The sequence below is a fragment of the Erinaceus europaeus genome, chromosome 5, assembly GCF_950295315.1.
Source record: "Erinaceus europaeus chromosome 5, mEriEur2.1, whole genome shotgun sequence".
NCBI classification, from domain to species: Eukaryota; Metazoa; Chordata; class Mammalia; order Eulipotyphla; family Erinaceidae; genus Erinaceus; species Erinaceus europaeus.
In genome coordinates, this window is record NC_080166.1 from 5,654,735 (window position 1) to 5,669,170 (window position 14,436).

The 14,436-nt window shown below is 39.5% G+C and overlaps 1 protein-coding gene across 1 annotated transcript in view; it reads right to left on the minus strand.

The window, feature by feature from the left end:
* HCN1 (hyperpolarization activated cyclic nucleotide gated potassium channel 1) overlaps nt 1–14,436 on the minus strand; it is a 313,690-nt gene that overhangs the window by 266,964 nt on the left and 32,290 nt on the right. The window contains exon 2 of the mRNA XM_007517647.3: nt 175–598. Within this exon, the coding sequence (XP_007517709.2) occupies nt 175–598 (424 nt within the window). The remainder of the gene's footprint in view (nt 1–174; nt 599–14,436) is intronic.

Genomic DNA, 14,436 nt, shown 5'->3' on the forward strand with positions numbered 1-14,436 from the left:
ATAATCATTTGAAAACTTTGGCACCAAAAGCAAAAATGGAATTAAAGAATAAACTTCTCTCCCTTAATTTCATAAAACTCATTCTAAAAGTCTAGTTCTTTTTATTTAAACAAAACCCTCAAAATTAACATTCTCATCATGCAGTGGTTGAAAAAGTATAAAGATATGTCTTACCTCTTCCCACTGATGAATGTATCTAATTAATCTTGAAAGTCGCAACAAACGCAAGAGACTGAGAATTTTTGTAAATCTCACAATGCGAAGTGCCCTAGCGGTCTTGTACACTTCTGAGTCCATTCCTTTTTCTACAATGAGGAAGATATAATCCACTGGAATGGAAGAAATGAAGTCCACCACAAACCAGCTTTTCAAATAGTTCATCTTGATCACTTTAGGGTCCAGGATGATTTCCGAACTGTCTTCATTGACAGTCCCAGTCCTAAAGTTCATGATCAGGTCCAAAAGGAAAACTGTATCTGATGCAACATTGAAAATAATCCATGGTGTTGTTGTTTGTTCTGTGAAGAATGTGATTCCAACTGGTATGATGACTAGGTTTCCAACCATCATTATAAGCATGATTAAATCCCAATAGAACCTACAACAACAAAGGGGGGGGGGTATTGTGTTAAGATGCCAGCAATAACTAGTCTATTCTCCCAAAAGAAAATCATTACAGAATGAGTGCATAGAAGAATAACACGTTGGTTTTTAAGTAGAACAATTCCTTCTAAATTGGAAAAGCATTAATATATTCCTAAAGCAAGGTAATTGGATAGATGGTATACAAATAATGGAAACAATGTGCATATCCCATTTGTTTGGGAAAGAAGCAAAAGCAAAAGGGGCTGGGTGGTGGTGCACCTGCTTGAGCGCTCGTCACTATGCACAGGGGCCCGGGTTCGAGCCCTCGGTCCCCACTTGCAGGGGGAAAGCTTCAGGAGTGGTGAAGCAGGGCTGCAGGTGTCTCTCTTGTCTCTCTCCCTCTCTATCCCCCTCTCAATTTCTGTCCCTATCCAGTAATAAATAAAATAAATTTTAAAAAAAGAAGCAAAAGCAATCTACCCAATATGTAGCATATAATACTGATTAAAGCAAAAGAGAAGTATTAAAATCAGAAGATCTACTTTAAAAAAAAAAAAGCTGCTTTGAAATGCTTCACATGTTGTTACCCATCATAGATACAAATGACCAGTTATACATAGAATATACTAAAATACTGACACTAAGTAATCCATGGCATACAGACTAAGACAATGGAGTCTAATAGTAGCTCATAGCTTCCCAATACTCCAAAAATTCATGCTTTATTCTTCTTACCTACACACACACACACATATATATGTGTACAAATACACACACACACACATATATATACACTTAAGGACAAGTATACAAATATCCTTATCAATCCTAAATTGGCAGTTTCTTCTTTGTTGAAGCTTTACTATATTTTAATAATGATTTAAAGATTATGAGATAATAGGGGTATAATTCTATACCACTCCAACATTCCTCTAGGCCACCCTGCAAAGATAACCACCACAGTTCTCCTAAAGTCATAGATACTGATTGACTACATTATATTTTTTACATGTTTCATGAATTGGCAATTTTGATGAAACCTTTCCCTGATTTTTTTATTGTTCTCCTCTTAATGTGTGTGTGTGTATGTATATGCCATTTAAAGCACTAAAGACAGGAGAGATGAGAGCAGATCCAATACCATAATAGATATCTCACAAAGTGACATTTCTGAACTCTCAAATAAAACTGTGTGATTTCTGTGAGTTTTCACTTTTCTGTACTTTTCTGTATGGGACTTTATCTATTCTCTCCTAAAAGATTGCTATTCCCTGGGTGTGTCACATGAAGTCTTTTATCTTCTCTTCTACATATGCACTTTGGAGCTTCTAACTGCTGTTGCTAGTTGGCTAGGATCTTGTTCAATATTTTGGCATCTATGTTCATCAGAGATATTGGTCTGTAGTTTTCCTTTTTTGTTGTGTCCCTGTCTGCTTTTGGTATCAGGGTGAGGTTGACTTCATAGAAGGTGGGAGGGAGTGTTCCTGTTTGTTCGAGCTTGTGGAAAAGCTTTAGATGTATAGGTATTAAGTCTTTCCTGAAAGTTTTGTAAAGGTTTGTAAAGCCATCTGGTCCTGGGCTTTTGTTGTTGGGAAGATTCTTAATAACTGTTTTGATTTCTTTGTTTGTGACTAGTCCATTTAGGTTTGTAATCTTCCTGGTCAGCTGCTTAAATTCTGTAGTAGTGTAGACAGTATCTAAGATGCCAAGTGCTAAAATAATAGATTAATCGCATTTAATGTTACAATGAGTAAGGACCTGGTCCAAGCCCCTGGTCCCCACCTGCAGGGGGAAAGCTTTGCAAGTGGTAAAACAGTGTTGCAGTTCTCTCTCTCTCTCTCTCTCTCTCTTTCTCTGTCTCTCCTTCTCTACTAGTCCTTTCCCTCCTGATTTCTGGCTGTGTCTATCCAATAAATAAAGATAATTAAATTTTTAAAATTATTTCATGAGCCAAAGAGGAAGGAAAGAAAGCAGCACTATGTTATGAACAGTGCTGGAATCTGATTCAGAGCTCTGTTTCTGTGCCCCTTCATGGACACACCATCAAATAATCTTTCAGCCTTAGTCTGTATGTGTGATTGTCAGCAGTTTATTACTTCAAAGAAAGAAGAAACATTATCACGTTATATCAAAACATGTCTAGCACCATTCATATCAGTGGAAAATCTAGTAATTTACAATCACTTTTTAATTGTTTCCAATATTGGATTAAAATAAACTTGACACTGGGTGCTATTACTGATAAGATAGTTCCATGACACAATCACAGATAAAATATCTATTTGGAAATTCTATTAAATGATCATCAATTTATATAGGTTTTATATACATTAATATGCCTTCATTTATGCATGTACAAACTATTGTGTTTACTATTGAATGTAAAACATTAATTCCCCAATAAAGAAATTAAAAAATATATGTATGCCTTCATCCCAGTACTATGGAATTTTGATAAGACAATGACTAAATTCTTCCTATCTATTTTAAAGTTATTTAAGTTAGTATAGCTAACATAAAGTTTATCCAAGCTTAGAGGATTTAACTTTATAATAATTCTTCCTCACTGCTACAACTCTGTCACCCCACTGGTTATCTTTGTCATCCAGTTATTTTCCCAGTGACTGATAATAAAGATCTCTATCCCTGCATTTCTTGATAGTCGTTAGATGTGAACTGGTTTGTTCCTCTCTAAACTGCGTATAGCACACAGGTCATTTGCTTCATTACTTTAGCTGGAGAATGTGGCAGAAGGTGTAGAAATAGTATCCAAACATGTGTGTCTATGCCTGCCTAAATGTCTACGCAGATCTTGTGGAAATGTGGGAATCCAAACTTGATCCTGATTAAGACATCATAACCTCCCTGAGCACTGAGAAGGAAAGCAGTACTAGGACAGCAAAGTCTAAGTAGTAATAAAAAATAGGCATTTCACCTTTTCTCATTTGAAACTCAAAACAACCATAGAGGTAGAGCATTATCTAAACTTAGAGCAAAACTAAAGTCTATCCAGCTAAAGACTTCTTTCCAATTCTCACAGGCAGGAAATTGACTTCAGGACTCATGACCGACAACTCCTGTGCTTTCACTAACTTCACCATATTCAAAACCTAAATAAGTGACTCAAGTTTTAGAGCATTTAAAAAAAAAATCCAGGGAGGGCCTGGCAGTGATGTACTGATTAAGCTCACATAGTACTGAGCACAAGAACCCCCGCGAGAATCCAGCTTCATGCCTCCTGCTTCCCGTGTGTGTGTGTGTGTGTGTGTGTGTGTGTGTGTGTGTGTGTGTGTGTGTGTGTGTGTGTGTGTGTAAGGCACTTCATTTCTCAGCCCTGTCCCATAAAATGGCGAAAACGGTCTCCAGGAGCAGTGGATTCAGAGTACAGGCACCGAGATCACCAGTGATAACCTGGGACGCAGGAAAAAAAAAAAATCCACAAACAGACTATACAACTTTCATCTGGTCTTCTCAGTCTCATACCTTAGGAAAAGACTTTGACTACTTTCCTTTTTTCTTTTTTTCATACGTTAGGGCCAGAAAGGTAGCAGGCTACTGAGGTACAGCTATAGTCCGCTAGCTGAGCGTTGGCCACTGTATTTCAATAGAGATGTGCTCCAGTGTTCATTCTCCAAAAATCAACGTGGCAGCTCATCTGTCCCAAAGTTTACATAGTAACACACCTCTTCTAAATAAAGGAGTAATTTTTTTCCCCAAAAGAAATGTTTGGATTCTGCTTTACACCCAAAGAGATCTATCTCACTCGAGTTTAAGCCAAAGTAAATTCAGATCTATTCAGGTCAAAAAAACAAATGAAGAGTAAGAGACAAATTCAGTAACAAATAGTTTTTTCAAGCAGTTATAATACTTCTAGAAAGTAAGTATATTCTACAAAGCAGGTATTATTAAAACCATTGTGGAAATGAAAGCATTAACCAAGTCCAATCTCTGTCACAACAACTTCCAAAATTAACAGGAAAATGAAGATTTGTATTTAGATAAGACCAGTTCATAAATAGTGTACTCTAACTGCCAAGGCCCTCTGTGAATCTAGACTTCATCGGTACTCTAAGTTTCAAAAAGAACAAACAAGTGGCAATCTGTTTAAATAAATACATTTATTAAAGAAATTCAAAGCCAGGCGTGATGAGGACTCAGTGGAGTAGTGTATTTACTCGTGGCAAGTACCACCTCATCAACGAATATGGTATTTCCTGTGTGTGCATCTATGTACAAAGACAATTATACACAGTTCCAGTTCCTCAGAAAACCAGATCAAGAAAAGTGATTCAATTATGTATTCTAAAATATTATAAGTACTATGAGAGACTTACTTAAAGAGCATGTGTCGAGCATACAAAGGGAAGTGTGAAGAAAATCAGGAGAATTAAACGGGACTTCAGAGAATCAGTAAACTGATACACTGCCTACACAATTTCAGTGACATGTGGTATACACAACCACCGAACTGTCACTGCACACTAAAGCTGTGCCAGTTTCCAGATTATAGTAGGCACCCACAAGAATGCTTAGAAAAGTCAACTCGAGATGAAGGGGTCAGATGACAGGAAATATTTAAAAGCTGGGCGGTGTTTTATTTTTATACAAAACCAACTCAAGGCTATACCACATGTTTTCATATTTTAAAACATGTTTTCCCATTAAAATGAAGGATCAGAGTCAAGGATAGTAAAGAATATGATGAGATAAAATCAAATTAAAAAGTAAGGCTAGTTAAAATCACACTTTACCAAGTTCAAGCCCCCAACCCCTACCTGCAGAGAGGAAGCTTTGTAAGGGGTGAAGCAGTGCTGCAGATGTCTCTCTTCCTCTCCCTATCTCTGCTCCCCTCTCTCGATCTCTATCTCAATCCAAATAGATAAATCAAAAGTAAATGTAAAGATATTCTGCTTAAACAATTGGTAATGCTACATCATTTCAGAATAAGCTTTCAAAAATATTTGCTAGTTAAATAGCAGCGCCCTTTAATGTAATTTATAATTCTGGCCACTCTCCCTTCATTGTTGATGTAAAAGACTTTTATTTTATTTTATTTTATTTTATTTTATTTTCCTTGCCCTTTGCGCCACATGCGCTTAACCCGCTGTACTACCGCCAAACTCCCCAGTTATGTATTTTAAAGATCTCAGTTTTAAGACTGAAGAAATAGCATGCAGAGTAGGGTATGTGTCTTACCATGTATGTGGACCTCTGTTCAGGTCCTGGTACCACATGGAAGCTCTGTGGAAGGCATCCAAGCAGCCCCTTGAATGGCAAGAGTGGTCTGCACTGTGTCTCCACCCTATCTGTATGTCTCTCACTTCCTTCTCTCTGTTTTCTTTTTTTTCTCTCTCTCTCTGTTTTCTAAAAAAAATAATATTTAAAAAAATTTGGGTTGGTAGACTGCTCAGTGGTACTGCACATGGGAGACTCTGGTTACATCGCTAACACTACATTAATTTTTTAAAAATAATTTATTTCTTTATTGGGGAATTAACGCTTTGGATTCAACAGTCAATACAATAGTTTGTACATGCATAACATTCCCCAGATTCCCATTTAACAATACAACCCCCACTATGTCATTCATCATCTTTCATGGACCTGTATTCTCCCCACCCACCCACCCACCCCAGAGTCTTTTACTTGGGTGCAATACGCCAACTCCAGTTCAGGTTCTAATTGTGTTTTCTTTTCTAATCTTGTTTTTCAACTTCGGCCTGAGAGTGAGAATCAGAACTTTTATAATTTACTAAGGGGGTAAGGATTTACAATATGGCTGCTGAGTCATGGGTACGATTTCCCATCTCCCCATCAAAGGAGCATTCAAAACACTAAACTTTAGTTTTGCTTTCACAAATAATAGGAATATCATTACTAATAATAATATCCACAAAAGGATCTCGCTGAGTAGATAAGGGAACCCCATAGAGAGCCAAACTCTGATGTACTCTCTGATAAAGCCTAGTGGCCTATCAATGAGATATCACGCATATGACAACTTAATTCAAATCATGACGTCACTAAATTCTACTAGAGATTTCTGTGACTTGTAAAATTTCAGTTCATTTTCTTAAAATATGACTTCCCCCTTCAGTAAGTGACGCGAGGTATGTTTGATTTCATCAACAGATATAGAACCAAAAATTTGTCAAGTACTGAAATCACACAATTTGATGGTCTCAAAGAAAACATCAATCTAAAAAATCTTTCATGGAGAGGGCTGGGTAGTGGCATGTCTGGTTGAGCTTAATGGTCAGGGTTTGAGCCCTCACTCCCTATCTCCTGGTGGCAGCTAACCCTCGTGACAACCGATGATAATGATAATGACGACAAGGGTCACGTTAACCTAACATTTCGAGACCCCTTTCCTCTGTTTCTTCTGCACCACTGCCTCCAGCAAAGGCCTGGAATCAAATTCACCCCTTTTTTCTCTTCTTTCACTTCCCCATCTTACCATTCACAAGTCACAATTCTCAACAATTGCAAAGGCGGGGCCAGAGGCCAAAATCACTCCTCTTCTTCCACTGAGTGTGTTGCGTGGACAGGATTTACAAGGTATTAAACCTCACCCTCGAGTAAGCAGTGACATCTTTCAGGTGGGAGGACTGGATGGCAAAGGGGGTGGTATGGGAAAGGAGTCTCGGGCCAACACGTGTTTCCTTAGTCAGGCTACAACCTTACTTTTATCTAGCAATTAAAAATAGCAATGGATTGGGAGTCGGGCGGTGGCGCAGTGGGTTAAGTGCAAGTGGCGCAAAGCGCAGGGACCGGCGTAAGGATCCCGGTTCGAGCCCCCGGCTCCCCACCTGCAGGGGAGTCGCTTCACAGGCGGTGAAGCAGGTCTGCAGGTGTCTGTCTTTCTCTCCCCCCTCCTCTCTCCATTTCTCTCTGTCCTATCCAACAACAAACCAACGTCAACAATGGCAATAATAACTGCAAGGAGGCTGCAACAACTAGGGCAACAAAAAGGGGGAAAAATGGCCTCCAGGAGTGGTGGATTCATGGTGCAGGCACCGAGCCCAGCAATAACCCTGGAGGAAAAAAAAAAGCAATGAATCCTAAAATAGCTACTGGTGTTTCTTTCAAGAACGCAGAAACAAACAAGCAAAAGCTGGGGTAGGCTTAAAACTATCACTGCGCATTCTTTACTACTTCTATGAATAGCAGAGATCTTATTCATTTAAAGAAAACCCATTAACAATTCTATGTGATAAGAAGAGAAATTGGGAGTCGGGCGGTAGCACAGCTGGTTAAGTGCAGGTGGAGCAAAGCACAAGGACCTGAGTAAGGAACCCAATTCGAGCCCCCAGATGCCTACCTGCTGGGGGAGTCAATCCACAGGCGGTGAAGCAGGTCTGCAGGTGTCTATCTTCCTCTCCCCCTCTCTGTCTCCCCTCCTTTCTCGATTTCTCTCTGTCCTATCCGACAACAGAAACAACAACAATAATAACCCCAACAATGATAGAACAACAATGACAACAAAAGGGGAAAAAATGGTCTCCAGGAGCAGTGGATTCGTGGTGCAGGCACTAATCCCTAGTGATAACCCTGGAGGCAAAAAAGAAAAAAAAAAAAAAAAAAAGGAAGGCACTGTCTTGTAACCTCAGACTACAAGAATCAGTCTGGTCATTGTATTCTGCACTACACACATCCCAAACTGGAAGGTGTCCAGAAAAGAGGATTAAGGAAATGGGAAGCCTAACTTGTGACAAGGGACTTGAGAATCTGAATACATGAAGTAGGACTTTTTAAAACTCCAAAGATATACAAATACATTGCACTATTTTTAAAAGTAAACGAAGACTTAATTGATCTATGTAATTAGAAGGTAAAGAAAGAGAAACAGAAACCACTGCTGGTCCTGCAAATTGCAAAGGCCCTTATGAAATTAGCTGTAGGGAGTCAGGCGGTAGCGCAGCGGGTTAAGCACATAGTGCAAAGCACAAGGACCGGCATAAGGGTCCTGGTTCGAGCCCCCCACTGCCCGCTCCCCACCTGCAGGGGAGTCGCTTCACAGGCAGTGAGGCAGGTCTGCAGGTGTCTGTCTTTCTCTCCCCCCTCTGTCTTCCCCTCCTCTCTCTATTTTTCTCTGTCCTATACAACAACGATGACAATAATAATTACAACAACAATAAAACAAGGGCAATGAAAGGGAATAAATAAATATTTAAAAAAGAAATAAATTAGCTGTAGAGTAGGTACAGAAAGAATGCTTACAGGAATAGTTTTCAGATATCACAGTCCTCAAGGTTATCTAGTAGTTCATATGGAGACTGTGTATCACACAACCTGTCCAGAGGCCTATGATGGTTCTAGTGGTAGAATTTCAAACACACCAATCAACAAATATCCCAAGGAAATCACATGTTCATTTCATATCCACTTGTCTTATGGTACTCTTCTGTTGAGTAAAAGCTCTATGTGAGATGAAAAAAATAGTAAAGGTCTTGGTGTAGAATGATAAACCACTTCACACTAAGAATGACCGAATTAAAAAAAAAAAAAGCAACAGGGAGTTGGGCGGTAGTGCAGTGGGTTAAGCACACGTGGCGTGAACCTTAAGGACCAATATAAGGATCCCGGTTTGAGCCCCGGCTCCACACCTGCAGGGGAGACGCTTCACAGGCGGTGAAGCAGGTCTGCAGGTGTCTGTCTTTCTCTCCCCCTCTGTCTTCCCCTCCTCTCTCCATTTCTCTCTGTCCTGTCTAACAAAGATACATCAATAACATCAACAATGATAACTACAACAAAAAAAAACAAGGGCAACAAAAGGGAAAGTAAATATTTTTTTTAAAATGCAACAGAGTGCTACGGTTAACAAATAGAATCTCGTTAAATTGCAAATGAATTTCTTAAAACAAATGACATTTAAGATTAACACGGAGGGAGTCCTGCAGTAGCGCAATGGGTTAAGCGCAATGTGGCGTAAAGCTCAAGGACCAGCGTAAGGATCCCAGTTTGAGCCCCCGGCTCCCCACCTGCAGACGAGTCACTTCGCAGGCGGTGAAGCAGGTCTGCAGGTGTCTGTCTTTCTCTCCCCCTCTCTGTCTTCCCCTCCTCTCTCCATTTCTCTGTCCTATTCAACTACAACATCAATAACAACAATAATAACTACAACAATAAAACAACAAGGGCAACAAAAGGGAAATAAATAAATACTTTTTAAAAGATTACCACGGAAAGCTCCAGGTGTGTCACACATTAACATGCTCGTGGACCCAGGTACAAGCCCCCACCGCCAACCTACAGAGGGGAGTTTCACAAGCAGTGAAGCAGTACTATATTTCCATCTTTATCCCCTTTACCCTATTTCTGTCTCTATAAAATAAAATTTTAAAAAAATGGTCAAGATGTTACCAGCCCAAACATTCTCAGATAATATGAACTAAACTTCAGAAAATTATAAAATCAAACACAACCAGAACTAGTAAGATGAATGTGCATTCAACTACTGTCTTGCCACCCTTGAACTATCAGACTACTGTGATATAGGAATTCTATCATGCACAAACTTTTCCTCAAATGCTATTAAACAACACCATACAAGAACGATCTGTTCAGTAATATCTCATTGTATTTTCTCAAGAGTGCTGTTAAGATTTCACTTTAAAAAAAAAATCTGTTGCTTACAGAAAAATCTGAAACACAATGATATGTGCCTTGGGTTAGTTTGTGTATCTGAGTCCACTCTTGGGCAACAAGAAGCCGAAATGAGTCTGAGATGGAAATCTCAGAAAGGAGACAGGACATGGGCATGCAGGTGTGCAAACAGTTATGTCTTTAATAATAATGGACTGACTAAGCCAATATAGTTAGGTAAATTTTGAGTCTGAGCACCTTGACAATAATTAATATATTTCTCTGCCACTTATCATTATTGTGACAGTGAAATTTTACTATGATGAAAATCAAATATTTCATAAGATTCATTTTAAAATAAATAAAAATGCATAAGCCTGTCAGAAAGTTAGATCTGATTATCCTCAGCCAAGCTAAGTCATCATATAATTTAATCAGTATCACGTGCTGTCTTTGAATAGTTCACCTGAATGCAGTAGTGGCAGTGACTTACTTTTCATTTCAGTTCAACAGTATTTTATTTCAGTTCAACAAAGTTTTAATATTTTAGCATGTGCAAAACATTATGACATGTATAAGTAAGATGTATAAAAGTCACTAAATTAAAGGTACAACATGATCAGTTCAAATACAATTAGTAGAACATAACACTAGTAGAACTTGGGAAATCTAAGAGAGAGGAAAACTTTTTCAGATAGTTCAGGAGATTGATATAAGCTGCAGGAAAGTGATATATATAGCTGATAGAGAGATTCTGATAGATGATGAGATGAGACTACAGTGAATATTTCAGATGGAAAAAAATAGATTGGGAAGGTGCAGAGAGGTTAGACAGAGACTGTGGCTTCAGTATCTGACTTACTCCTGGAGGGAGTAGGGGCTCCAAATTATATAAATAAATGATTGAACGAATCAGCATGCAGATCTTATAAAACTCGATAATTCAGTCTGAAAGGAGGTAAATTAAAATAGGTGATGGGGAATCGGGCTGTAGCGCAGCAGGTTGAGAGCACGTGGTGCAAAGCGCAAGGACCTGCGTGAGGATCCTCGTTTGAGCCCCCGGCTCCCCACCTGCAGGTGAAGCAGGTCTGCAGGTGTCTGTCTTTCTCTCCCCCTCTCTGTCTTCCCCTCCTCTCTCCATTTCTCTCTGTCCTATCCAACAATGACGACATCAAATAACAACAACAATAATAACTATAACAACAATAAAACAACAGGGGCAACAAAAAGGAAATAAATAAATAGTTAATTTTTTTTTAAAAAAAAAGCAGGTGATGGATGACGTCTGGTATCAATCCTTATCTTCACTGGAAGAATCTGAACCCAGACCACTTGACATTGCACAAGGACCTTCACTCATGTCTCCACGCCCCACCTGCTGGGGAGAGAACTTCCGTGAGCAGCAGAGCAGGGCTGCAGGTGTTTCTCCTCTATGCCTCCTTCCCTCGCCCCCTGCCCACCAGTCTCTGTCCTTTTTCCTCCACCAAGAACAATGAGAGTGGGTGGGAGGTGGGCAAGAGAGGAAGAGGGAGAAAAAGGGGAGAAAGAGACAGAGGTTGCAAAGAATGGTAGAGCTGTGCAGGCCCTGAGTCCCAGTAATAACCCTGATGGAAAATATATTAATTCAATTACTGGTATTTAGTTAGAAATACAGTTTTTCGTGTATACTATAAATGCCTTAATAACTATTGGTCAGAGAAAGGATCCCGGTTGAGCCTCCGGCTCCCCACCTGCAGGGGAGTCGCTTCACAGGTGGTGAAGCAGGTCTGCAGGTGTCTGTCTTTCTCTCCCCCTCTCTGTCTTCCCCTCCTCTCTCCATTTCTCTCTGTCCTATCCAACAACGACAACAACAATAATAACTACAACAATAAAAAAACAAGGGCAACAAAAGGGAATAAATAAATAAAATTAAATTAAAAAAGAAATGTAAATGTAGGGGCGGGACATGGGGCAAGTGAGAAAGTTTGCTTCGAATCAAATACATGATATTTTAACTAAGTAAAAGGAGAAAAGGCAAATTGAGGGCGGTAAAATTTACAAGAACAAGCCTGAGTTTTCAATTATTTTTTATATAAAAGTATACATACATATTTATTTAATTTTATTTATTTTTTTAATTTTATTTGATTTATTTATTCCCTTTTGTTGCCCCTCTTGTTTTATTATTGTTGTTGTCATTGTTGGATAGGACAGAGAGAAGTGGAGAAAGGAGGGGAAGATAGAGAGGAGGAGAGAAAGACAGACACCTGCAGACCTGCATCAACGCCTGTGAAGCGACTTCCCTGCAGGTGGGGAGCCGGGGTTCGAACCAGGATCCTTATGCCGGTCCTTGTGCTTTGTGCCACCTGCGCTTAACCCGCTGCACTACAGCCCGACTCCCTTCAATGATGTTTTATTGGAGCTTTTCCTTCCCCACGAGCAAAAGCTAGCTGAGACATTCTAAATCTAGCACACGCCACAGGATGTGGACCACAGAGCCTAGGAGAGAAGCTGAATTTCTAGTTCAAGCCCTGGGACTCACTAAATTGCTCTGGGAGAAGCTCATAAACATAGCAATGCATTTTCCTTAAGGGATGTAGGCACTTGTGTTTAAGATGAATTTTGCTAACAGTAAATCTTCTTCTTCCACTAGATTACTAAGTAATGTTGAACCATCTGCTTTAAAATGGTTAGGACCCTACACTATGTAAATCAAAGGCAGCCCTCATTTACTAACGTAATTTTCTCTACTTTTATCTCCATTAAGCGTAAGTCCTTTGCTGGGCCTGGCCGAGCACGCATGGTTCAGTGTGCAAGGACCCCAGTTCAAGTCTCAAGTCTCCACAAAGTATGAAGCAGGGCTGCAGCTGTCTCCTTCTCTCTTCCTCTTTATCTCCCCTTCCCTATCAATTTCTGTCTATATCAAATAAATGAATAATCTTTTTTTTAAAATCACTGTTGAGGAGAGGAGAGAACTCAATGTGTTAGAACACAGGATCTGCATACCCAAGGTCCTGGAAGACCCAAGACCCCCCTTAACCACTGGCACCATGATGAACAAGACCTGACCAGAGGCCTCGTTTATCTGTATTGACAACATATATAAATAAAGCAGCTGGGTGGTGGCACACCTGGTAGAGTGCACATGTTGCAATGCACAAGGATCTAAGTTCAAGGCCCTGGTCCCCACCTGCAGAGAGAAAGCTTTGCGAGTGGTGAAGCAGAGCTGCAGGTGTCCCTTTCTCTCCCTCTCTATCCCCCCCTTTCCTCTCAATTTCTGGCTGTCTCTATCTAATAAAGAAAGCATTTTTAAATTTAAATAAATACATATATATCTTAAAAATAAGTTACCACTGACAGCCTACAATTAACGGATGGGTGAACTTGTCTCTTTTATCTTTGTGTGTTTATCTCTATAAGTACTGATTCTTAAATCCTTATTATAACCTAGGTTACAATCCACTCCTATTTTATTTATCCCACTGCTCAGTGTGTTCCATCTTTGGTCACTGGAACATCCCTACTCATTAGTGGCTTTTTCAAGTAGCACAATTCTTTGCTCATATCAGCATCACAAGTAGGGGTTAGAGGTGAAAGAGAAATGTGTTTGTCTTCAAATAAAGTTTTCTATGGCTACAATCAACTGATAAGGCATTCTAAATTAGGCCTTGAGGCAACTGTCACAAATTTGACCTTTTGCTCTCTTCCAGGAAAGACAAAGAAGAAACCTACATCTAGCATGAACTTTTATTGTGTTACTCATGACATCTATATGAGCATAGAGTCCTCCAAATTATACCCCTTTATTTATGTCCACGTTCAAGTGCCTTTTGTTTTTATTCTGAAGGCAGTGTTTTTCTATTTCATAATTAACACACTCAGTCATTTATGTAGTTCTAAGAGTTTCAAAAGCTTTCATTAACAGCTAGGTTTTAAATTTTAATATTAGATGCTAATTTGCATTCAATTTTCATCTATACATATCCAAAGTTGCTTTTTATTTATTTTTTATTTTTAAATTTTTTTATTTTTACTTATTTTTATTTTCCCTTTTGTTGCCCTTGTTGTTTAACATTGTTGTGGTTATTGATGTCGTTGTTATTGGATAGGACAGAGAGAAATGGAGAGAGGAGGGGAAGACAGAGAGGGGGAGAGAAAGATAGACACCTGCAGACCTGCTTCACCACCTGTGAAGCGACTCCCCTGTAGGTAGGGAGCCGGGGGCTCGAACCGGGATCCTTACGCCAGTCCTTGAGCTTTACGCCACATGCGCTTAATCCACTGCGCCGC